Source organism: Mirounga angustirostris, unplaced genomic scaffold (assembly GCF_029215605.1).
Source record: "Mirounga angustirostris isolate CCGP_5_RB_7025 unplaced genomic scaffold, mMirAng1.0.hap1 SCAF_15, whole genome shotgun sequence".
NCBI classification, from domain to species: Eukaryota; Metazoa; Chordata; class Mammalia; order Carnivora; family Phocidae; genus Mirounga; species Mirounga angustirostris.
The window spans coordinates 72,349,734-72,376,892 of NW_026991723.1; the positions used below are offsets into that span (position 1 = coordinate 72,349,734).

General features: G+C 42.2%; 1 protein-coding gene across 4 annotated transcripts in view; it reads right to left on the reverse strand.

Moving 5' to 3' along the window:
- Positions 1-25,601, reverse strand: part of ECPAS (Ecm29 proteasome adaptor and scaffold) — a 107,746-nt gene extending 82,145 nt beyond the window's left edge. The window contains exons 1-2 of one of the 4 annotated variants that reach the window (XM_045882920.3): positions 25,283-25,601; positions 16,760-16,863 (exon numbers count right to left, since the gene is read on the reverse strand). In XM_045882920.3, coding sequence (XP_045738876.1) covers positions 16,760-16,781 — 22 coding nt within the window. In that variant the 5' untranslated portion in view covers positions 16,782-16,863; positions 25,283-25,601. Of the gene's footprint in view, positions 1-16,759; positions 16,864-24,662; positions 25,017-25,282 lie in introns of those variants that run through there. The other 3 variants (XM_045882922.3, XM_045882919.3, XM_045882917.3) reach the window with 3 other exon arrangements.
- Positions 25,602-27,159: the final 1,558 nt, after the last annotated feature.

Sequence of the window (27,159 nt, forward strand, 5' to 3'; positions counted from 1 at the left end):
GCCTCCCCCCGGCCCCGCCCTGCTCATGCCCATGCTCTCTCTCTCAAATAAACAAATAAAATCTTAAAAAAAAAAAAAAAGGTATCTGAATTCTGTGCCCTTACCCAACCCAGGAAACAACCTCATGAAAGTGACAAGGCAAATTAGGCCTAGGACCCCAAAAGTGTCTATTCAGAAACAAGAAGGATTGTAACCAATTAGACAATCTGGAAGAAACAGATGCATTCCTATAGAAGTATAAACTACCAGAACTGAACCAGGAAGAAATAGAAAACCTGAACAGACCCATAACCAGTAAAGAAATTGAAGCAATAATCAAAAATCTCCCAAGAGCCCAGGGCCAGATGGCTTCCCAGGGGAATTCTACCAACCATTTCAAGAAGAATTAATACCTATTCTTCTGGAACTGTTCCAAAAAACAGAAATGGAAGGAAAACTTCCAAACTCATTTTATGAAACCAGCATTACCTTGATCCCAAAACCAGACAAACACCCCATTAGAAAGGAGAATTACAGACCAATATCCCAAATGAACATGGATGCAAAAATTCTCACCAAAATACTAGCCAATAGGATCCAACAGTATAATAAAAGGCTTATTCACCACGACCAAGTGGGATTTATCCCTGGGCTGCAAGGTTGGTTCAACACCCGCAAATCAGTCAATGTGATACAATACATTAATAAAAGAAAGAACAAGAACCATATGATCCTCTCAATAGACACAGAAAAAGCATTTGACAAAGTACAGCATCCTTTCTTCATTAAAACTCTTCGGAATGTAGGGATAGACGGTACATACCTCAATATCATAAAAGCCATCTATGAAAAACCCACAGCGAATATCATACTCAATGGGGAAAAACAGAGCTTTTCCCCTAAGGTCAGGAACACGGCAGGAATGTCCACTATCACTACTGCTGTTCAACACAGTACTAGAAGTCCTAGCCTCAGCAATCAGACAACAAAAAGAAATAAAAGGCATCCAAACTGGCAAAGAAGAAGTGAAACTCACTTTTTGCTGATGATACGATACTTTATGTGGAAAACCCAAAAGACTCCACCCCAAAACTGCTAGAATTCATACAGGAATTCAGTAAAGTGGCAGGATATAAAATCAATACACAGAAATCAGTTGCATTCCTATACACCAACAGACAGAAGAAAGAGAAATTAAGGAGTCGATCCCATTTACAATTGCACCCAAAACCATAACATACCTAGGAATAAATCCACCAAAGAGGCAAAGGATCTGTACTCAGAAAACTATAGAATACTCATGAAAGAATTGAGGAAGTCACCAAGAAATGGAAAAGCGTTCCATGCTCATGGACTGGAAGAACAAATACTGTGAAAATGTCTGTTACCTAGAGCAATCTACACATTTAATGCAATCCCTATCAAAATACCATCCACTTTTTTCAAAGAAATGGAACAAATAATCCTAAAATTTGTATGGAACCAGAAAAGACCCCACATAGCCAGAGGAATGTTGAAAAAGAAAAGCAAAGCTGGCGGCATCACAATTCCGGACTCCCAGCTCTATTACAAAGCTGTCATCATCAAGACAGTATGGTACTGGCACAAAAACAGACACATAGATCAATGGAACAGAACAGAGAGCCCAGAAATGGACCCTCAACTCTATGGTCAACTAATCTTCGACAAAGCAGGAAAGAATGTCCAATGGAGAAAAGACAGTCTCTTCAACAAACGTTGGGAAAATTGGACAGCCACATGCAGAAGAATGAAACTGGACCATTTCCTTACACCACACACAAAAACAGACTCAAAATTATTGAAAGACCTAAATGTGAGACAGGAGTCCATCAAAATCCCTTGAGAACACAGGCAGCAACCTCTTCAACCTCAGCCACAGCAACTTCTTCTTAGACACATCGCCAAAGGCAAGGGAAGCGAGGGCAAAAATGAACTATCGGGACTTCATCAAGATAAAAAGCTTTTGCACAGCAAAGGGAGCACTGAACAAAACCAAAAGACAACTGACAGAATGGGAGAAGATATTTGCAAATGACATATCAAATAAAGGGCTAGTATCCAAAATCTATAAAGAACTTATCAAACTCAACACCCAAAGAACAACTAATCCAATCAAGAAATGGGCAGTCAAGATGTCCATCGACAGATGAATGGATAAAGAAGATGTGGTATATATATACAATGGAATATTATGCAGCATCAAAAGGAATGAGATCTTGCCATTTGCAACAATGTGGATGGAACTGGAGGGTATTATGTTGAGTGAAATAAGTCAAAAAGAGAAAGACATGTATCATATGATCTCACTGATATGAGGAATTCTTAATCGCAGGAAACAAACTGAGTGTTGTTGGAGTCGGGGGTGGGGTGGGAGGGATGGGGTGACTGGGTGATAGACACTGGGGAGGGTATGTGCTCTGGTAAGTGCTGTGAATTGTGCAAGACTGTTGAATCTCAGATCTGTACCTCTGAAACAAATAATGCAATATATGTTAAGAAAAAAAAAAAAGAAGAAGAAGAAGGTAGCGGGAGGGGAAGAATGAAGCGGGGGAAATCGGAGGGGTAGACGAACCATGAGAGACGATGGACTCTGAAAAACAAACAGGGTTCTAGAGGGGAGGGGGGTGGGAGGATGGGTTGGCCTGGTGGTGGGTATTGAGGAGGGCACATTCTGCATGGAGCACTGGGTGTTGTGCACAAACAATGAATCATGGAACACTTCATCTAAAACTAATGATGTAATGTATGGGGATTAACATAAGAATAAAAAAAATAAAAAAAAAAAAAGAAATGGGCAGAAGACATGAACAGACATTTTTCCAAAGAAGACATCCAAATGGCCAACAGACCCATGAAAAAGTGCTCAACATCGCTCGGCATTAGCGAAATCAAAATCAAAATCTCAATGAGATATCACCTCATACCAGTCAGAATGGCTAAAATTAACAAGTCAGGAAATGACATATGTTGGCGAGGATGCAGAGAAAGGGGAACCTTCCTACACTGTTGGTGCGAATGCAAGCTGGTGCAGCCACTCTGGAAAACAGTATGGAGGTTCCTCAAAAAGTTGAAAATAGAGCTACCCTACGACCCAGCAACTGTATTACTGAGTATTTACCCCAAAGATACAAATGTAGTGATCTGCAGGGGCACCTGCACCCCAATGTTTACAGCAGCAATGTCCACAATAGCCAAACTATGGAAAGAGCCAAGATGTCCATCAACAGATGAATGGATAAAGAAGATGTGGTGTATATATATATATATATAATGGAATATTATGCAGCCACCAAAAAAAAAAAAAAACAACGAAATCTTGCCATTTGCAACAACGTGGATGGAACTAGAGGGTATTATGCTAAGCAAAATAAGTCAATCAGAGAAAGACAAGTATCATATGATCTCACTGATATGAGGAATTTGAGAAACAAGACAGAGGATCATAGGGGAAGGGAGGAAAAAATGAAACAAGAAGAAACCAGAGAGGAAGACAAACCATAAGAGACTCTTAATCTCAGGAAACAAACTGAGGGTTGCTGGAATGTTGGGGGGTGGGAGGGATGGGGTGGCTGGGTGATGGACATTGGGGAGGGTATGTGCTATGGTGAGTGCTGTGAATTGTGTAAGACTGATGAATCATAGACCTGTACCTCTGAAACAAATAATACATTATATGTTAAAAAAAAAAAAAAAGACGATAATAGGAAGGGAAAAATGAAGAGGGGGGAATCAGAGGGGGAGAAGAACCATGAGAGACTATGGACTCTGAGAAACAAACTGAGGGTTTTAGAGGGGAGAGGGTGGGGGAATGAGTTAGCCTGGTGATGGGTATTAAAGAGGGCACGTATTGCATGGAGCACTGGGTGTTATACACAATGAATCATGGAACACTACATCAAAAACTAATGATGTAATGTATGGTGACTAACATAATAAAATTATATTTAAAAAAAGGACTGTAACCAAAAGTTCTGAAAATTCAAAAGGAATCCAACACTCAAATTCATCTTTCATACAGACTAAGTTTTCAGTTGTAGAAAGTGAGATCCTCCAGGCCATCACATAGTATCTGAGACATGACCAACACTACTTCAGAGTCAGAAGCCAGTTCCACCCTCTCCACAACTCCGACATTATTCACTGCATACAAACGCGTATCAAAGTATTTTCACTTATGAGAAAAAGACATTGCCATAACTTCAGATAATCACTGTTAAATGTGGAGAATATATTCTGAACTATTATTTCCTGTTCGTAAAACTAACATTATTTTAACCTAAAAACTGGAATATAACATAGAGTATTTTACAGTTTGCCTTTTTTTCCTTTTTTTTTTTTTTTTTAAGATTTTATTTATTTGACAGAGAGAGAGACAGCAAGAGAGGGAACACAAGCAGGGTAAGTGGGAGAGGGAGAAGCAAGCTTCCCGCCGAGCAGGGAGTGCGATGCGGGGCTAGATCCCAGGACCCTGGGATCATGACCTGAGCCAAAGGCAGATGCTTAACGACTGAGCCACCCAGGCGCCCCTTTCTTTTTCCTTTTGATTAATACAAGTCCTTTACCAGAAACCTTTGGAGCAATATATGTCTCAGAATATTTTAGATTTTAGAATGATTATATAGTGAATATACTGTGTATTTCAAATAACCCCATCCACCCAATGGGTTCTAGAGCAGTACCTGTAATCAAATACAGTCATATTTCTGTAATAAAACATATGGGCACTCACACTAAGTGGGATAATCAAAGATTATAAAGAACCACATATCCATTCAGGTCAGGTTTTAAATACCAAATGAAGAACACTAAAAAAATGTTTGGTTACATATAAAATCTTAAATATTTTTCCGTAGCACTAAATAAAAATCTAATTAATAATGGCTACAGGAAGACTGTCTATAGAAGTAGTATAACGTACTGAACGAACCCTCTATTTGTGTTATTACCAGTTAGGACCACAAACAATGCTTCAGAGAACATTCTTATCCATGCATCTGTTCACTTCTATGGGTTTCTGTAAGCTAAAACTCTAGAAATGGAACTGCTGAGTCAAAGGGTAGGTGGGTCATCAAGTTTAATAGATTTTGGAAAAATACCCTTCAAAAAGTCTGTGCTACTGAGTAATGTATGAAGTGTTGAATCACTATGTTGTATGCCTGAAATTAATATAACACTGTATGTTAACTACACTGGAGTTAAAATTAAAAACTTAATTTAAAAAGTCTGTGCTTATTTATACCACCAGCAGTGTATACAAGTAGCAATTTCCCCACACCCACTCCTACACTGAGTACTCAATTTTATAAAGACTGTAAGTAATCAATGTTAGCTGACTATGATAAATGAAAAGACTGTTGTCTTACTTTATACCTATTTTATCACTGAGGTAAAGTATCTTCTCAAATATTTATTGGTCCTTTGAAACACCTTCCTCAGCAAATTACTCATTATTCTTTTGAGTTGCTGACCTATAAAAGCTTTTATATATTGGGGAAAAAAATCTCCCCCTATTCTCCCACACATCATAAATACTTGCCTTGTGACTCTACAGCACTTCATTTTCATATCTAAGTTTTTAAAACATAAATTTACCCTTCCTTCTTTTTATGGCTTCAGAGCTTCTAGCCATGCTTAGAAACGCCTTTCTTACTCTAAGATTACAAAAAAAATAGTATATTCTGCAGAAAAGAGTTAACATAGGGGCGCCTGGGTGGCTCAATCGTTGAGAGTCTGCCTTCGGCTCGGGTCATGGTCCCAAGGTCCTGGGATCGAGTCCCACATCGGGCTCCCTGCTCGGCGGGAAGCCTGCTTCTCCCTCTCCCACTCCCCCTGCTTGTGTTCCCTCTCTCGCTGTGTCTCTCTCTGTCAAATAAATAAATAAAAAATCTTTAAAAAAAAAAAAAAAAGGAAGGAAGAAAAAGAAAAGAGTTAGCATAGCAGGCCTGAGATGGCTATCCTTAGAAACGCGTGCCTGCCAGGCTGGCCCTTGGCTGCCATCTGGAAATGGGTTTCAGGAGAGATCCCCCCACTCCCAGAACTGCTAAGAGTGGCTCACTGGGCCTAAACCCTTTGTACAAACAATATGGTTTATGCTGAACACGCTGAACACTTGCTTTCCTTCTCAGACTCCGGAATTGTGGTACGTGTTAGGCAGAAGATGCCAACATGACCAGCACTGATTAAAAGCCCTTGGCACTGAGTCTCTAAAGAGCATCTCTGGTAGACAACGTGTCACGCGTGTTGTCACAACTCACTGCTAGAGGGATTAAGCACGTTCTGTGTGACTCCACTCGAGTGGACTCTTGGACGCCTATACCTGGTTTCCTCTGGACTTTGCTCCACATATGTGCCTTTTCCCTTTGCTGATTTTGCTTTTTATCCTTTCACTGTAATACATCTTAGACATGAGTACAAATATATGTGGAGTCCTGTGAATTCAACTCACTGAACCTGGAGGTGGACTTGGAGACCCCTGCCACATATATTTACCTATGTTTTCTTCCTACTCTTATGATTTTGCTTTCTGCATTCAAGTCTTTAATCTAGCTGGAATTTTTTTTGGGGGGGAGAGGGGGCACATGGACATAAGAAACCTAGTCTTGGGGCGCCTGGGTGGCTCAGTCGTTAAGCGTCTGCCTTGGGCTCAGGTCATGGTCCCAGGGTCCTGGGATCAAGCCCCGCATCAGGCTCCCTGCTCAGCGGGGAGCCTGCTTCTCCCTCTCCCACACCCACTGCTTGTGTTCCCTCTCTCGCTATGTCTCTCTCTGTCAAATAAATAAATAAAATCTTAAAAAAAAAAAAAAAGAAAAAAGAAACCTAGTCTTTTGTGGGTTCTTAAAATCTTTTTCATTGTAAAATAAAACATCTACAAAAGTGCACAAAATGGAAGTGTGCAGGTTCATGAATTATAAACATCCATGAAACTACCACCCAAGAAAAAAAAATTTATTTTGAAACCTATGCCACAAAGATTTCTACTGAACTCACAGTTGGAGAGGACTAAAAGACTGTTCACCATAAAAAACACAGTGGGTTTTAAGGACTCACCTAAGTTCACAGAGGTAATAAGCAGCAGGGCCAGAACTAGAATGGGGTCTTCTGATCTTCAGTCTAAAACACCTTGCGGACGCTGTGCCACTCTCTGCAACAACGACCCTATTTTCTATAGGGCACTATGCTACACATACTACATCAGACACAGGGAGCCCTGCTCGAGAGCATCACCAAAAGGTCATGTGACTTTGTCTCATTCAAGTGGTAGTTAAGACAAAATGGAACAGTGTACAAAAATCAAAGGTCAAAAAATGACACGAGAGAAGGCTCACCATTATGAATCAGAAGCTAACACCAAATGTGTCAAGTTGCAACTCACCCTTCCACCTCCTCCCTGCTCATCTAAATTCTCTCCTCCCTCAAGGCCCAGCACCCTCCTACTTCCACTGTGAAGCACTAACTTCCCTAACTAGATCACTGATGCACTCATTCAAGTATTCACTGAAACCCCACCCTGTGTCAGGGCTTGGTGGTCATGGATCAACAGAGTGAAGAAGGAAGAGGCAAGGATGTGGTACAGGTCTGAGCACTTGTATATGCTAGTTGTACGCTGAAAGTAAGTACCAGAAAGCCAGAGACAGTGTCCAAGACAACAGCATTTAAGGATAAAGGAAGGAGAATCCAAAAAAGGAAATGATAGGCAGCATACAAAAACAGGAAGAAAACGGAGTTATGGGGTCAGAAGAACTGGGCGAAGAAAAAAATGAACTAGTCAATGAAAACTGGAAAAAAATTTGTTTACCCATATAGAAAAGAAATACCTAAAAATCCCTTGCAGGTAGATTAATGACATATGTAAAAAGTAGAATTTTAAAAATTTTAAAGTAAAACTAAGAAGGGAAAATTAAAACTTGGGCACAAAACATAAAAGACTAATGGGTTAAGATTTAAAAATATAAAACACAAAACATAAAATAAAAAGATAAGTTATAAAAAGCAACAAGGTTTTTAAATGAAAAGGACTTAAATACAGAATACTTTTCTTAAAGATTTTATTTATTTATTTGACAGAGAGACACAGCGAGAGAGAGAACACAAGCAGGGGGAGCAGTAGAGGGAGAGGTAGAAGCAGGCTTCCCGCAGAGCAGGGAGCCCGATGCGGGGCTGGATCCCAGGACCCTGGGATCATGACCTGAGCCCAAGGCAAATGCTTAAGGACTGAGCCACCCAGGTGCCCCTATACAGAATACTTTAAACATTCCTGCAAATCAAGAAAAAGCGAATTAATCCCAATGTCTTTAAAGAAAAAGATATAAGCAAGCAATTCAGAGATGATACCCATATACTAAATAACACAGATGCTCAATCACACTGATCAGGAGCATGCAAAATTAACATAGTAAGATACAATACTGCACCCTTCACATCAGAAAAACTTTGCAAGGGGCACCTGGGTGATTCAGTCAGTTGGACTGTATCCGGCTCCCTGCTCAGGGGGAAGCCTGCTTCTCCCTCTCCCATTCCCCCTGCTTGTGTTCCCTCTCTCACTGTCTCTCTCTCTGTCAAATAAGTAAATAAAATCTTTTTAAAAAGAAAGAAACTTTGCAAATCTACCAATTGTTGGCAAAGACTGGAAACAAACCAAGAGGTACTTGAGCTCACTGCGGATGGGGTGTACACCAATACCATCTCTGAAAACAAATCTCTCTACTAACTCTACACCAGGGTAACATACCCTAAAGCAGTGCTGTTCAAAGTAACCCAGCTGCAAACTGTCACCAGTCAAAAAAAAGATAAGGAACACTCTTCCTTCGTTGAGAATGTCTTACGAGAAATATTAAATAAATTAACAATGACAGTTAATTTACACTCTTCCACAGTTCCCTATTTGCAAAAAGTAATTCTTCCTTCCTTAGACCACACTTTGTGTAACACTATCCTGGAGAAAAACTCTCCTAGGCAAAGACAAGCAAAAGGAACACCTGTAAGAAACTGATCATACACACAGGGTCAGTAAAAGGAAAAACATGGAAACAATCTAAATGTCAGTCAACAGGAAAACAGATAGAGAAATTGTGGCAGGGTCATACCTCAGTGAAAATAAACAAGAGTTGAATGTCACATGGACCAACATGACAATATCTAAAAACCTAAGATCAATGAAAGCAAGTGCAGAAGGATATGTACAGTTTGATTTAAATGCTATATATATGGTGCATATGATATATATACTTCACAGGAATGACCACCTCTGGGCTAGAAGGGAAGAGAGAAGGAAAAGGGGAGAGAAGAGGAAAAAAGAGAATGAAAGGGAAATTGTAAGGGGTAACACAGCAAGCTTGAACTGTATCTCTAATATTTATTTCTTAAATAAAAAACTTTTTGCTAACAGCAAAAAATATAAAGATTTGACAAAGATGGGTAGGACATACATAAGTATTTCTAAGATTAATCTCTATACTTTCTTCATACTTGAAATATTTCATTATTTTAAAAAAGAATATACACACCATACTAATTTTATTTTAGGATACAACTACATAAAAGGGGGAAGAAAATATATCAGTAATTTTTCTTCTTTATACTTTCATGTATTTTTCAAATATTCTTCAGTAAAAACACGTTTTTGTTTTTGTTTTTTCAAAAATCTGTTGAAAGAAGCCATGTTTCAAGGATAAAGAAATTTAAAGCACAGACTTTTAAAACTTAAGAGGAACCTTAAAGAATATGGAAGGACAAAAATAAGAACATTTACTGGTGGGAATGCAAAATGGCATAGTCACTTTGAAAGACAGTTTGGAGGTTCCTTAAAAAACTAAAGAATCTCACCATACGATCCAACAATCGCACTTCTTGCTATTTACCCAAAGCAGTTGAAAACTTACGTCCACACAAAGACCCGGATGGGATGTTTACTGCAGCTTATTTGTAATGGCCAACGCTTGGAAGCAACCAAGATGTCCTTCAGTAGGTGAACGGATAAATAAACTGACATACAAACAGCAGAATATTTTTCAGTGCCAAATAGTTTTTTCAAGTCGTGGAAAGACACGGAGGAACCTTAAAGGCACATTACTACTTAGTAGTAGTAGCAGTACTAAAGAGGCCAATCTGAAAAGGCTGCATACTGTTTGATTCCAACTATATAATATTCCCAAAAAGGCATAACTATGGAGACAGTAAAAAGATCAGTGGTTTCCAGGAAGGAATGGGGAAGGAGGGATGAATTGGAGGAGAACAGAGGATTTTTAGGGCAGTGAAAATACTCTGTATGATATTATAATGAGGGATATAGGTCCAAACTCATACAATGCAGAACACCAAGAGTGAACTGTAATATAAACTATGGACTTCGGGTGATTATGTGTCAATGTGGTTTACCCTTGATTAAAAATGTACATGCTGGTGAGTGATGCTGACGGGAGAAGCCATGCTATGGATGGGAGGAGGGAGTAAAGTGGGGGGTAACATGGGAAATCTCTCTGTGCCTTCTCAATTTTGTTGTAAACCTAAAACTGTTCTAAAAAAAAAAATAAAGTCGTTTAAAAAAACTTAGTCTCAGGGGCACCTGGGTGGCTGAGTCAGTTGAACGTCCAACTCTTGATTTCAGCTCAGGTCACGATCTCAGGGCACTGGGCTCTGTGCCGGGTGTGGAGCCTGCTTAAGATTCTCTTCTCTCGGGGCACCTGGGTGGCTCAGTCGTTAAGCGTCTGCCTTCGGCTCAGGTCATGATCCCAGGGTCCTGGGATCAAGCCCCGCATTGGGCTCCCTGCTCCGTGGGAAGCCTGCTTCTCCCTCCCCCATTCCCCCTGCTTGTATTCCCTCTCTCACTGTGTCTCTCTCTGTCAAATAAATAAATAAAATCTTTAAAAGAAAAAAAAAAAGATTCTCTTCTCTCCCTCTCCTTCTGCCGCCCACCCCACCGTGTCAGTGCACTCTCTAAAATAAATAAATCTTAAAAAAAATATATCAAAACACTGAAATTCTTCAATCCCAAAACAAAAAACAATTTCCAGGGCACCTGGGTGGCTCAGTTGGTTAAGCGACTACCTTCAGCTCAGGTCACGATCCCAGGGTCCTGGGATCGAGTCCCGCAGAGCAGGGAGCCTGCTTCTCCCTCTCCCACTCCCCCTGCTTGTGTTCCCTCTCTCGCTGTGTCTCTGTCAAATAAATAAATAAAATCTTTAAAAAAAAAAAAAAAATTTCCAATTTAGCTTATGTCAACTATTACATTCAAGTAGGGAAAAAAAGCCTACTAAAAATAAATACATTCATTTAGTTTCCATTAAATATTTCTATAATTCATATTATTCACCTGTCTTCAATTTCTCTATGTAGAGACAAAGAAGGGACCTTCCTTCCTTCTACCCCTCCCAAGGAAGAAATAACCAGTAAAGGTTCAAGGACTTCACTTTAATGTTATCCACCATTAGCCACTGATATTTCTGAAAACATGTAATTATTCCTGACAAATGAAACTGCCCACATAAATCACTCATACTTCAGATCACTCCAAAAAAATACAACTTTGACTTCTGAGTTAAGAAGGAAAGGCTATTTGTTCACAGGATTAGAAAAGGCAAATACTGGTTTTTCACTCACGTAATCACCTATATAAAAAATTTTAAAAAAAGGAAAGAAAAAGAAATAGCAGTATGTCCATTTCCTCAGATGTATCATCTTTTCATAACAACTTGAACATCAAAACATTCCTTACAAAGTATGCAAGGCAAGCATACACCATCAAAAAGAAAAGGAAAAGTTACTAAATTTAAGGTAGTGGTTATCTCCATGTGATGGAATTTCAGAGGATCCTTTTTTGGCTTAATTTTATGTCATTGCTAATTTACTTCATCAGCATGAATTACTTGTTTGAATTAAGAGAAAACAGTTATTTCAGGGTAACAGGTTTAGGAATGTTTTTAAGGCTGCTTAAGTTTTCTACAAAGAACATTATTTTTTCTGAATATGAACGTAAATTTTACATTGTTAATCAGGTTAGAGCTTATGGAAATGGAAATGGAAAGCTGAAAATACCTAGACCACTGCCCACTGCATCATAAATCAATTAATAATCTAAAGCTACAAGATATTTTGAGAAAGATCTATCAAGTTACCATAGAAATGTACTAAACTCTAATGGAATAATCTCACAAAGAGATATTGTCCCTCGTGGTACTTACTTTCTTCCGATTCATACATATGTAAACACATTATAGTCACAAAGCAGTTTCACACATCCCTTTGAGCCTCAAACAACACTGTGAGGTGGGTAACTATTGTCTGCATCTATAGATGAAAAACAGGCTCAGGACCTGATTTGCCAAAGGTCACCAAGCTAATAAGACAAAGAATCATTAAGTTGAACCTCGAGAGGTCTTTACCTTCCAAGTACACACTAGAATGCAGTACACTTCCCTCTAAAGTACTATTTATTGAAGTAGGGTAATACTAGCTTCAACTTACACATGAAGAAACGGAGCCTAGAATTCATTAAGAATGTTGATTTTAAAAAAAGGAAGAAGAAGAATGTCGATCAAGACTATAAGGTAGCAAGTGTCAGGGCTCGGGTTCAAACTCCAGGCCAGTCCAACTCCAAACCCAATGCTCCTTCAACATGCTAAATTGCAGCACTGATGAAGCGGAGAAAGGGGGTGGAAATGATACAAAGGCTTACTGGACAACCATGTACAACATGACTTTGTATCCTGGCCACAGCCAATGTGTCAGGATGGGTCCCGACTCAATTCATACCTTCCTCAGCAATTCAGAAGTGGGACCAAAAAAGTCAAGCATCCCTTGAGTGCCTGGACCTATAAAGCCAATGGATAGGACATGGGCCTCTTTAGCCTACTCTATGAAACAGAATCAGAAGAAGCTGGTCTGAAGAAAGAATGGGCACAAAAGCACAGAGAGCGACTGGAAGAACTGGATGATTTCTATTTCGTGAAGGCCCCTCGGGTTTCCATAAAACTCCCTAAAATAAGTGCCCTGTTTTTGCTTAAGCCGGCTTACAAACTGGGTCCAAATACAAGCAGAAGGTCTTTGCCAAAGGGGATAAAAAAAGAAGTACTTCTATAAAAGTACATTTAAAAAAAAAAAAAGCAGCTAGCACATGCCTAGGGTGAATTATCAGATCAGAGAAAGAGTCCTTCCTTCCTAATGGCCAATCTAGCTCCAAAAGAATCTTCTCAACCATGCACCCTATTACTCCCACAACAGCAATCCAAATCGCAATAGCTTCTTAAGTGTACCATGTTTTCCCTGCCCAATTATTTGGTCAACCAAGTCCCCCAACGGGGAATAGTCTCCTTCTCCACACAGCCAATTCCTCCCATTCAAGGTCCAGCTCAGATATTACGTGCTGCACACTTATACATCCTACTATCTGAGCCCTACAAACTCCCACAGATCTCTCTTCTACATCTCTCCTGGCACTCACTGTCTTTTGCTACACATTATGTAACTGCCCGATTTTCTCCTCCTTAGACCAAAGCAGTTCTTTGAGGTGTGATTTCAATATGATTCCACCTAAGTACCCACTCCTCTACCCTCCATCCTTCTATAGAGCTCCTCAGGTTGAGAAACTGTGACTTAAGTCTCTTGGTATCCCAGCACTAAATTCAGTCCCTTGCAGAGAGGAGTTGCTCAAATACCTGTTGAATGTATGAAATATTAATTCCTCGTGCACTAGAATAGTTAGAAGTTTATACATTCAACATCTGTAGCAAGGGAAAGGAGGGGACTGGCGACAATTTATAATACCTGACATCAGAATCTCTTGAAAAAGGGACTATATATATTTTAATACTATGACGAGTGCTTAGGGTTTAAAAAAAAAAAAGGTGGGAGGAATTCTGGACGGTCTGATTGTGTGGCAGAACTGGTCTGCTCCATGGGGCGCCTGGGTGGCTCAGTCCTTAAGCGTCTGCCTTCAGCTCAGGTCACGATCCCGGGGTCCTGGGATTGAGCCCCGCATCGGGCTCCCTGCTCCACAGGAAGCTTGCTTCTCCCTCTCCCTCTGCCCCTGCTTGTGTTTCCTCTCTCGCTGTGTCTCTCTCTGTAAAATAAATAAATAAAAATCTTTGGAAAAAAAAAAAAGAACTGGTCTGCTCCAAATCAGGAGGGATGCAATAGTTACTACAGAGAGGAGAGAAGAAAAGGAGAGACGACAGAACAGTGAAAGGACAGAAAGTCAAACACTCTACACCAAGACTTTCCCCATGACTCACATCTTCCAGAGTTAACTAAATTGCTGAAATGCTTGGGAGAGTGGAGTCAGTGAGTGAGTGAGTGAGTGAGTGAGTGAGTGTGTAAACCAGTGAAACAGGTGGGTTTTCATGTCCAAGCTGACATGAGTAGAACCAAAATATCATTTTCAGAAATGGGAACCTAAGAGAAGAAAAGCATAAGTAAAGTAAATTACAGGAAATTCACAAGAACAGGGTGTGATGGGGGTTGGGGGTGGCGGAGAAATGACCACCTCTGGACTTTGACAACCTCTGCAATTAGGAGTGTGAGGCTAAAACTACGAAGAGTAAGGAAGGCCTAGCTGCCATCTAGATTTTATATGTAATAGTCTTTTCTGGTAGATCAAACCTGTGAATTATCTAACCAGATACTAACTAAGGTTAAAGTAGTTAAAGTCCACATCATCTATTGATTTCTATATGCCATTTCGATTCACTAAATGCCACTCTAATACTTAAGTGACAATATCCAAATGAGGCCAGCGAGATCCTTCTTCAGGAATAAATGCTTTCAATTTTGATCTCTACTGCTAGGTTTTTAAAAAGATGTTTGCCCCAATCCCTACCTTAAAAAAAAAAAAAAAAACTTATTAAATGCAAACATACTTAAAAGGAGAATGTCAGGAAGTCCAGTAGTAATCAATATAAGTCAGAGATGGGGAGAGAATCCATTCCATCATGGCTCCTTCCAGCCAGGGCTGCCCAAAGGGGAGACAGATAAGAACTTCTGCAAGCAATGAGGCTCAGAGCAGGAGGTGCCTGCTGACACAGTCCCTGCTGGTACCCCTTACTCCCAGAACTAAGCAGTCAGACAGACCAACTTCCTGTCCTCCAGCCCACCATCTTACCCCCAGGACCCAGGCAGACACTCCAATATGGAAACCCCTGCACGAGGATGCGCTCTTGACTCTGAGCAGGGAAGGGGAAAGGAGTCTTTCTTCTGCCGCTTCCGAAGTCCTAGCCACCTGGAGATGGTGTCAGGCTACTTTGAGCCCCCCTGACCAACTCAGCATAGCCCTAAGCAAGGCGACCCTCTCCTGCTCACACACATCCCCCTGCCCCCCTCCACACACACAGACAGAGGGAAGGAAGAAGTCACAGGGTTAGCTTGGCAGGGTTGGGCCAAGTGATGAGATAAAAGCCCTCATCTGTACCCCAGATTTACTGAATAAGTGCCACGCTCCAGATGCACTGAGCTCCACAAACACTCCCACCTCCCAAGGAAGCCCTTTCCCCCAGAGACAGCAGCTGGCCAATGCCCAGTTAGAAATCAATGTTAGTAAACTGATGAGCAGAAAGATTAGTTCAGCTTATGAAAGCCAGCTTAGAGGAGACAATATATACTATGCAAGAGTTCAGACTGCATAAAAGTCAAACATGTGATAGTTAAGATCCACCAAAGCAGTTAATTACTTAGGACAATGCTCATTTGGATGTGTAAACTCTAGAAAGTTCTTTAAGTCACTCTTTAAATTCCAGCATTTGTGGTTTGACCTGCTTGCCTTCGGTATATCATAACTTCATTAACACATCTGTCACAGGCCCAAAAGCACTGAGAAAGAATTTAGGAGCAAATAAACAATATCCTCATTTTTCTTCTAAACAATTCCTCCAACCTCCCAGTTTTCCATTTCTCTATAATGGAATGAAGATATGTGAGATAGCAAAAATAAACCAAAGCTTACGCTAAAGTTGAACTCTGATTTATAAAATACTCCATTCATTCTATCCCTCAAAATTCCACCTAACTGAATTAAGGAATCCTACACCATCATCAGCCATATACATAGCGAAAAACAGAATGCACTGGGGAAAGGGGAATGCAGTCGTTAGATCAGAAGCAATAAAACGCACCTTTGGATTGAAGCCACAAAAGCCAAGGTACGCTGGATATTGAGCTCAGGGTATCAGAGAAGTACAATCTGAATTTACAGAGTTTCAATCAAAGGACCATCCAACATCATTCAAGAATGACACCAACACTAGTCTTATTCGGCCCCAGAATTAAGTAGAATTTAGTGGCTTTTTCATCACAGTACATGTCAAAAAGGCAGAATTAGGAATATCCAATTATTATGATGATGCCTCTTTCAATGCCCCCTTTTTTTCTCTCTCTCTTTTTTTTTTTTTTTTTTTTTTTACAAATAAAACCGTTAACTCCAGGATGACATTTCAGGAGCATGTAAAGTCATTTTTTATTGTGGCAGACAATACTACTTGAAAACTAACACTCACAGTCTTTTCCTTGTGCACCCTGCTAAAGTGATGTCTTCAAGTTTTATCTTTTTCTCTCTCTTGCTAATTGTTTAAATTTATGTTTATGTGATGACAGACAATAGAGGCTTCAGGAATATATAAACTAACATGAACTTCACTAACTCTCTCAGCATAGCTGGAAAAGGAGAAAAACCCATGAAGATCTTGGCAGGAAATTTCTTGCTACTTGATAACTTATGCATTTTTAAATGCTACTACAAAAAAATGCACACATCCTAAGAAACTAAGGAACTACTAACCTCTACAATCAATGTGATACATGGTTTATCCAGTCTTGACAAAAATCCTCTGGATCACCAATGGTAGGTTCATCCACTCGTACATATGCAATTGTATAAAGAATCTATTATTTAGAACACCAGGAAAAAAAAGCAATTAAAAGATTTATATTCATAGCTACCATTAAGAAATTTTTAAAAAAAAGCACTTTTCATTTCTATGCTAAGATCTAATTTGATGCCCTGCTTTGCAAATTCAGAATGAGGAGGAAAAAATTATAGTGATTACCAAACTGGAGAAAGATAAGGAGTATGTCCACAAATAAAAGTGGTTGTATAGAAGTAACAGGCTAATACTTTCAAATTATTCACCGAAGGCAAACATTGGAATATCAATACAACATAGATTTCATCATATATGTATATGTGTACATATACATCAAAATCATAAACATACAAAGTCTTACATTACAAATTGAAGGAAGTGTTAATTATACAACAGTTTTATAAGAAGGGTATTAGTAGGTGGGTACACGTTACTATACATTACAACTGAGAATGTAAATGGTGAACATTCATAACCCTGGGAACCTCTGCCCTCTCTCAGCACTCCTGATCCCCTTCTCTGGTTCTTCTTGTTCTTCTTCTCACCCCTACATATGCACAGCCCCCAGACAGCTGTCCTCTGGACAATATGCCCATTGCCCTGACTCCACCATCACCCCCACACTGTCCCAAGCTTCAGAACAAGTTCCCACACCCAAGGAAGCCACACGCCTAGCACTATTTCAGGTTCTTAACATGCATTATTTATCTCTTCCCACTCTTACAACAACTCTGTGAAATAGGTTTGGTGGTTATCCCACTTAACAGATGAAAAAACCAAAGCCCAGAAGTTAGGTCCCTTGTTCAAGGACATTAATCAAAAAGCAGCAGAGCCAGGATTCAAAACCATCTCTGACTCCACACGACATTTCAGCTACTATTCCAAACAGTCTCCCTAAACAATGCAACATGGGCACCTCAATAATTCAACTCATTCACTCAACAAATTATTTCTTTGTTGAACACAAACCTGTTCTCTCTTTTCTCCACTTCCACCTCCCTAAATCTGTCAGAGACTATACTCTCCACCCCCTGCAAATCTCTCAGGTAGATTCTTGGAATCATCTCTAACTCCTCCCTCTCTTGAACAACACTCATCTACTTGGCCGATAATTTCTGCCTATTTTAGGGATTCTAGGTTATGTTACCTCCTTACCAAATCCACTTCCACTGTCCCACTTCAGACCCTAGGTTTCTTTCACTTGGCCACTGCGATACTCTCCTAATTAGTCTTGCTGCTCTTGGTCTCTGGATCCACGCAATCAATGTTACACCACTGCTACCTGTTATCCTTATAAAACAGACCTACTCATGTTACACTCCAGCTTAAAAGCCTTTGATGGTCCTCTACTGTCTACAGAACAAAGTCCAAACTAGTGTTGGCATTCCCACACAAGCTAGTCCCAACCTCTCTTCCCAGCTTCATGTCCTACTGCCTCCCCACCTAAATAATAATAATAATTTACATAGAGCTTAATTGTTTATACAGTGCATTTTCATATACATTAATCACAACAACACTATGAGTATTTCTTACTATCCCAATTTTATGAGAAAGAAACTTAGACCTAGAAAGGTAAATAATTTGCCGAAGATCCCAAATCGTAAAAAGAACATAAAAGGCAGAAAGGGTCAAGTATCAAACTCCAAATTTCTTCTCCTTTCCCAACACTTCCCGCAGCCACAGCACCCCTACTCCGGGACATCAGACTCAAACTTCCTCTGAAAGTATTTTCCAACCTCTGTCTTAGCTCAAGCTATTCTCACTTGAAACTTCCAAAGAACAGTGGAAGGCATTCTTCATATTACACTTTGTATCAGTTACATACATTTATATATAAACCTGTGTCCACAGATCATAAGCCCTATAGGGACAGGACCAAAAGTTAGTCACTCCATTTTTAAAGTCTGCTTACTTAACTGAAAATGTGTGGGGAAAATAAGCCATATAAGACAACAAGCATCAAGGCAGAGACTGGCCAGGCCTGAAACCAGAGACCAGAAACTTGAATGAGACCATCAGAGCACGTTGGCAGTGCCGATAATTTTAACATCTCCTGAACAAGGTCGAATGCCCCAGTGCCAACTACTTTCACGGACATTGGCCTTTATTAAATATTACAGCTTATTGGAAGCACAAGTCAAGACAGAATGGAGTAAAAATGAAGAATTAGAATAGAAGTGATAAGAAACAGAAATACCATTATTTCCCATTTTAACTTCCCTCTTTGACTAAGTAACCAAAATTTGAATGATACAGGCTTGACTGAGCGTTTCCACAAAGATCGGCTCCGCCGCATAGATGGCTGTCTCTGGGGCTATTTCCGTAGGCCACAGAATCACGTTCCCCCACACGGCTACACAGACAGCTTCCCACGTCTCACCCTCGAAAAGAGCCACGAGGCTTCCGGCCACTGGCAGAGCCTCTCTCAGAAGGTATTTGACATGTTGATTATCTGGCCAACTTTTGCAAGTGAAGCTCCCCATGGTTCTGTCAAATGGTCAAACTGAAGAGTGTCAATGTGCTTTAAGATTACAGGCCATACTCCTTCCTGAGTTGTCTTTATCCCAGTGAAGATCAGATGCTAAGGATGCCTTATAATTATAAAGCCCAGAATATGAAACCACTGAACAGCTGACCAGGTGAAAAGTCTCAAATGCTTCCTTCCCTCTGTCAGAAATCTCCCTGTCCACTGCTGAAACAGAACCACAATGTCAACTTTTCTATGAACTGGCAGAGGGTAATATTAGAAGAAAAACTAGCCCACATGCCCTGCACTGAATTTCATTCCATTCCAAACAGTTCTAGCACCATGACCTTAAGTAATTTACAAACTAGATTTCAGAATTATCTTTAAGTCAGAACTAACTGTTCTCTATCGTGGGATCTCACCCAAAAATCTAATATTTCTATTCAATGAACCTCAGAATACTGCCACATTTTATACACAACAGCAGATTTCTTCTGGAGGCTAGTAAGACATGGGGGGGGGGCGGGAGGAACATGCTGCTCTTGTTATTAACTGTATTTTTGCTTTCAGAGACAGTAATACAACAGTCAGTCAGAATTAACATCAACTTTGGAATCAGAGAATCTGAATTCAAGCCCTAACTCTATAATTTGAAGGAAGTTCCACCACTGAGACAGTAACAGCACCAAACTCACAGAGGTGTTGTATGGATTCTGTCAGCCAACATGTACAAAGTGACTAGAACACACAGTAAGCTTTCAATAAACATTAGCTTTACAATCACCTGATTCAAAGTGACAATTACATGAGATTTGTGAAAGGATAACAAATTCTAAGAAATCCCAGCCCAAGATTGTCCTGCTTACCTTTTGGCAACTTCCATATGTCAATGATACTAATCATTCAGTCAATCGATAAATATGAAATAAAACAGAAACCTAACAGTGCTGCTTCTTGGGAGCTCCCGCAAAGTGCGGTGGCAGATACAACTGAAAGCAACTAGATTTAATTTAAATTTATGGCATGTGTATCACCTCAAATACAAAGATAAAAAATGCTGATCTGAAATCTATAGAAACCCAGTGTTACCAGCTATACATCCCTAAATAGCAGATGTGGGAACCACAGATAATATGATTTTAGCATTATCTATATTACATAATCATACACTTTGCTCCCTCCATATTTGTTTACATGTATGCTTCCTCTTTCCCCTCAGCAATATTATAATTCTGTTGGTGGACAGTGGTGTTTCTTCTGCACCCCACAGCAATGTTAAACAGCAGTCCAATAGTTGGACTAAAGTAACATCTAGCTAAGAATTTAGCAGCCCACCTGACCAGATCTTTCCATCAGCGCGAACACTGACTACGGTAGACAGAGGTAACACAGCCTAAAGCCTAGCTGAGTGCACGCTGGAGTCTGAGACACCTGGGATCCAACGCCACCACTCACTTGCTGCAGGACCTTTGGAACGTAAAAAGTCTGTTTTCCATTCCATAAAACAGCAATAATAATTTGACCCACCTCTCAGGATTACTGTGACAAATGAAAGAATATATGCAAAACACTTCATGCTAGACTTGAAATTTTGAGGGGTACGTTTACAGAGGTCTCCAATTTACTTTGAAACACATCAAAAAAGGCTGGATTGAGGGGCGCCTGCGTGGCTCAGTCGGTTAAGTGGCTGCCTTGGGCTCAGGTCATGATCCTGGAGTCCCGGGATCGAGCCCCACATCGGGCTCCCTGCTCGGCGGGGAGTCTGCTTCTCCCTCTCCCTCTGCCTGCCTCTCTGCCTACTTGTGCTCTCTATCTGTCAAATAAATAAATAAAATCTTTAAAAAAATAAAAATAAAAATAAATAAATAAATAAATAAAAATCTTTAAAAAAAAAGGCTGGACTGAGTACTTAATGCCACTGAACCGTACAACTAAAAAATGATTAAGATGATAAGTTTCATTATGTGTATTTTACCACAGTTGAATTAAAAAATAAAATAATTAAAATAAAATTGTAAAAGGTGGATTGGAAGATGGACAGATGCATGATAAAGCTGGTAAAATAACAAATGCAGAATCTAAGTAGTACGTATATGAATACTCACTTTCAACTTTTCTGTATTTTTGAAGATTTTTACAATAAAGTATTAGGGAAAAAAACAATGCTGGCATCCAAAAGTTTGCTTTTATTATCACTGTCAAAAATAATAGCCAGCAATATTCAGATTCTTGGCTTTTTAAAAAATTGTATAAAGCATCATTTATCGGCCATCTCTCCTTTTATTGTAACTATTCTAAAACTAAAAGTGGCTTGGGGCGGCGGGGTGGCTCAGTTGGTTGAGCGACTGCCTTCGGCTCAGGTCATGATCCTGGAGTCCCGGGATCGAGTCCCATATCAGGCTCCCTGCTCAGCAGGGAGTCTGCTTCTCCCTCTGACCCTCCTCCCTCTCATGCTCTCTGTCTCTCATTGTCTCTCTCGCAAATAAATTAAAAAAAAAAAAAAAAACCTAAAAGTGGCTTACTTGAAACTGCTTAGCCAGTACTTATGTATGTAATTTCAAGTTAAATTATTCTAAGGTACCAGCGGCCAAACATTTAATCTCTTCTGAAGGAACACAGAAACCAAGTCAACAGATATTTGTGGTCGATGATTGATGACTTGACCAAACAAAACAATGGAAAAGCAAGGATTGGAATTACTTGTTCCTTTTTCAGTAGCTGCTAAAGCTGTAAGTTCCAGTAGTATTACCAGAAGTACTACCAGCACTTAACAGATACCTGATGTACGGGAGCATGCTGCATGTACACAATATGTCAGCCACTTCAGAATGATACCCAATTTGGGGCGCCTGGGTGGCTCAGTCAGTTAAGGGTCTGCCTTGGACTCAGGTCATGATACTGGGGTCCCGGGATCCAGTCCCACATCGGGCTCCCTGCTCAGCAGGAAGTCTGCTTCTCCCTCTCCCTCCACCCTTCCCCCAAGCTCGTGTACGCTTGCGTACGCTCGCACTCTTAAATAAAATCTTTAAAAAAAAAAAAAAGAAGGATATCCAATTTTCCTCTAGTTTTTTTCCCCCATTCCAAATGGTAATTCAAATTTTAAAGTGTTTAAAGGTACTACAGGAACTGAGATACCATGCGGTATAACAATTTTAAACAGACCATCTCAAACCCATTGCAATGGCTACTTTCAAAAATACAGAAAAGAACAAGCGTTGGTAGGAACGTGGAAAAATTGGAACCCTTGTGTACTTTTGGTAGGAACCTTTGTGCACTGTTGGTAGGAACAGTATGGTGGTCCCTCAAAAAATTAAAAACAGAATTACCATATGACCAAACAATCCCACTTCTGCATATACACTCAAAAGAACCGGAAGCAGAGTCTCAAAGACATATTTGTACACCCATGTTCATAGCAGCATTACTCACAACAGGTAAGCTATGCAAGCAACCCAAGTGTCCATCAACAGATGAATGGATGAGAAAATGCAATATATACACACATGGAATAAAAGAAAATACGGTCACATGCTACAACAGAGATGAACTCTGAAATAACATTAGGCTGAAATAAGGCAGTCACAGAAAGGCAAAATCATGTATGATTCCACTTATATGAGATACCTAGAGCAGTCAAAATCAGAGAGAGAGCAGAATGATGGGTGCCAGGTGCTGGGAGGGTGGAGCGGGGTGGGATAGGGAGTTCAGGTTTAATGGGTATAAAGTTTCAGTTTTGCAAGATGAAGAGTTCTGGAAATGGATGGTGGTGATGGTTGCTCAACAATATGTACTTAAGATCCCTGAACTATAAACTTAAAAATGGTTATGACCATAAATTTTACCTTATGTGTACTTTACCACAATAACAAAAAAAGGGAAGAAAAAAAAATCAGGGAACTGATCTCCCCAGGAGGCCTGGTAGGGGTGCTCCAGCTTGGATCTGATCAACTCTGCGGCCCTCAAACCATGTCTATCTCCAAAAACACCCTGAGACCTTGTCCATTCAGACTCTCCATCCTGCCCAGGGTCACACCAACTGTTTATTTCAGCTTCAGAATGAACAAACATTACTCCTGCTACACCAGTTTTCTGTCAAAGGAGCAAGGAACTTAATCTCTCTAAACCTGCCTCCTCTTTAAAACAAGGATAATTCCTACCTACCTGCTTTACAAGGTTGTTATGAGGGCAAGAGTGAGATCACGTATATAAAAGTAGCTTTAAACTGCCAAACACCAAAGAAACACAGATTACTATGTTTATAACTACTTTCGTATGGAAATGCAGAAGGGACTATAACAACAAAAACTTCACAAGGCTTGCGACACCTCACCCATGCTTCATTCCCCTTAAAACTCACATCATCCCTAAATAACACCTTTTTTGTTTTTGTCATAAACCGGTGGACAGCACCGAAAAAACAAACAAAAGCTCAACCTAAACATTTCGTCTAACCATCCCAAACGCAATCAGAAATCATCTCACGTGTCCTAGGAAAATTCAATTTTTATGACCCCAGCGTGGGCCTGCGGCGCCCTGGAACTACACTTCCCACAAAGCATCGAGGTGAACCCGGGCGGCGGGCGGGGCGGCCTGGGATTCAGGGTGACCACCGCTCTCCCCAAACAGGGATCGCCGTCCCCTGAAAAACGGCAACGTTTACGGCCGAGGGCGCGCTGGCTCTCCTTTCTGAAAGCGCGCTCAGCCCCCGGCCCCCCCTGCGTCTAGCCCCGCGACCCTCTCTCTGCCCTCCCGTCCTTCCTGCTCCACCTGAGGGTCACCGCCTATTCTTGACCTTTCCGCTGATTTCTAGGGTGTCACACAGAGGCACCTTCTCCCCCGCCCCCAAAGCTCCATTTCTAGAACTCCCCCAAACAGTTGGGACCCGGGGCCACGGCGGGGTCAGACGGGACGGGCAGACACAGCCCGCCACCCTGGGCCCCCCTGGCTCGTCCTCCAGCCCGAGAGCAGCGGGCAAGGGGCTAAGCTGCCCCCACCCCCGGACCGGGGCGGATCGCGGGCAGAGGTGGCTCCGCCCGGGGCTCCAGTTTCAATTTCGCAACGTGACGGTGCAAACCTGAGGCCTACAAGCGCAAGCGGCGGCGACCGGCGCCCCCCCCCCTCCCCGGCCCGCCCGCCCGCCAGGCCCGGGCGCCCCAGCCCCCCGCACGCCGCGGCCGCCGCCCGCCCACCCACCCACCCAGCCAGCCAGCCAGCCAGCCCGCCCGGCTCCCGGCGGGCGGCAGCGCGCCCCGGCCCGGCAGCCCGCCCGGCCCCGGCTCCGGCCGCCGCCCCGGGCCCTGCGCAGCGCCAGCTCTGACTCGCGGCCGCGGGCTGGCGGTGGCACTTACTCAGCTCGTCCTGGGAGGCGGAGGCGGCGGCCGCAGCCATGTTGCGCCAGGGAGGGAGGGAAGGGAGGGGCCGGAGCGGGAGGGCGCGGACGGGCGGCGCGGGGGGCTCGCCGCTCTCGGTGCGGCAGGGGCCGGGAGCCGCCTCCGGTCGCTCGGCGCGGGTCGCGCTGCGCCCACGAGGCCCGCCCGCCGCCGTCGCCTGCGTCCTCCTCGCTGCACGCGTCGCTCTCGCGGTCCCCCGCGAGCTCGCGACTCGGGCGCTCCCACCGCCTCGCGCCTCTGCGGGGCCGCCGCCGTCGGTCGGCCGAGTCCCGGTGTGCCCGGCCCGCGCGGTGGCTCTGCGGCTCCGCGCCGCGCTCGCCCAGCTCACGCCGGTTTTATATTTAGAAAGAGCTGAGCCATCCTCCCAGCGGCCCCCCCGCCGGGCCCCTCGCGCGCCCGCCCGCGCTCGCTCGCTCGCTCGCGGCTCGTCCTGCCCACCTGCCGCCGCCCGCCCCGCGAGCGCTCCCCGCGCGAACCCGGCACGCGGCGGCCTGCGCGGGCGGCCCGGCCTAGCCGCCCCGCCGCGCCGCAGCAGCCCGCGGCGGTCGCGACACGAAACGGACGCGCGGGCCTCTGACCTGAGTCTGAGCCGGTCTCCATGCCGGGATGCTGCGCGCGGCGCCGCGCGGTGGGCGCCCAGAAGCGAGGCGGCGGCGGGCTCGGGCCCGAGGCGCCGCGCGCCGCAGTCCGGGAGAGGCCTGGCCGGGCCGGCCCGCGCTGCCCCGGCCAGGGGAGCTCCTCCAGGCGGGGCCCGAGCTCTCTCTTGAAAGGTCTGCGGCTGTCACGTCGGCCGGTCCCGACCTGAAGGAACGCGCCTGGCCAAAGGAAGAGACGTGGACTCGGAAAAGTAGAGCCGGGTTCGGAGTCGGCGGGAGGAAGCCCCGCCCTGCGCCTCCCGCGAACTTCTCGGCCCCGGCGCGTTGAACGCCCGACCCGGCGCCCTGGGCTCCTTTTCTCACTGAAAAGCCGTGATCAAGTATAGTTTGCTGATGTTTCAGAAACTAGGACTGCCGAGTGAAGGAAAGCCACGAAGTCCTACTAAAGTTAAATGAACCAAGATATTTGAAGTTCAAGTATATATGCTTATATGAGCCTTTTTAAAATGTTTATTCTAATACCTACGTTCTTTTTGGTAACCAGAGTGATTTATTTTCAATATACCGATTTGAACTTTACGGCTTAAGTTTGTCCATGAGGTCGTGGACGTGAAAAAACACTTGCAAAATGGAATTCAAATTAAGGGGTTGCGTATGGGACGGCACTGTCAACAACAAACTAGGTACAAGATCAGATGCTTTTTTTTTTCCTTTGGTATAAGAGGAAGAAATCAAGACCCTAAATGGATTGAAATTGCATTTATTCCTAAAAGAAATCTCTAAAGCCCTAGTTAATGTCTTGAAAAATGAATATATGTCATTCCAGGTGTAACTTAGGCAAGTACAAGGTACTTGCAAGACATTAAAGACATTTATTTCCTTTATTGCTCTAGTATGGAAATTATACATGATCTTTGGGAAATTTTCAAATGATCGGGGATATCACAAAATTAAAAGTCAAAGGCCTTCCACTCCCACCGTCCCATTCCCCAGAGAAAAATGCAGTTAACAGGTACAGAGTGGGCATTCTCTGAGGCCTTGTCTCTGCACACATATACACATCCCCAAAAGCAACTAGAAGGGAGAGAGGCCCATACTTACAATAAAGTTCTGTATTTCTGTTTTTCCCCCATAAACATTCTTCCCTGTTATTTCAAAAAGGTCTACACCACCACTCTTTTTATTAATGACCTCACACCACATTAAGTTCACCAATTCCTTTTTTGAGGACGTTTTGGATCTTTAGTTTGATATTGACACAAAGTACATAACAAACTATTTGCAAAGACTATGATACAGAAGTGTATAAAAGTAAAGGTTGTCCCCCACCTCCCTGCCCACCATCCCCTCTCTTACTCCCTGGAAATAATCCTATTAACAACTTGGTGCCTCCAACCTTTCCTGACTATGAATACGTAAAGTAGTTGCACCAAGGATTGGTTTGAGAAAACTTTTGACTTCCCACAGCCTCAAACAGATCCTTCGAAAGCCACCACAAAAAAAAAAAAAAAAAAAGAATATAAATTACAAAAAAAAAGTTTCTTAGGCAATATTAACTTCCAGACAAGACTAGTTAGCATCTCCTAAGTTCATCCTATGTTTAAATTTCAGAGTCCACACATGTGCAAATCAAAGATACGTGCGTATACACAGATTTTTGTTTGTTTTAATAATAATGGAATCCTACTACACATATTATATAACTTTATCTTTTCACCAAACAATATATCACAGGTGTCTTTCCACACAGGTAATGATAATAATAGCTAATACTAATCATGCCAGGCAGTGTTTAAAGTGTTCTACATGGTGGAATCCATTTAGTCCTCATGACAATCTTATGAAGTAGGGATTTCTAT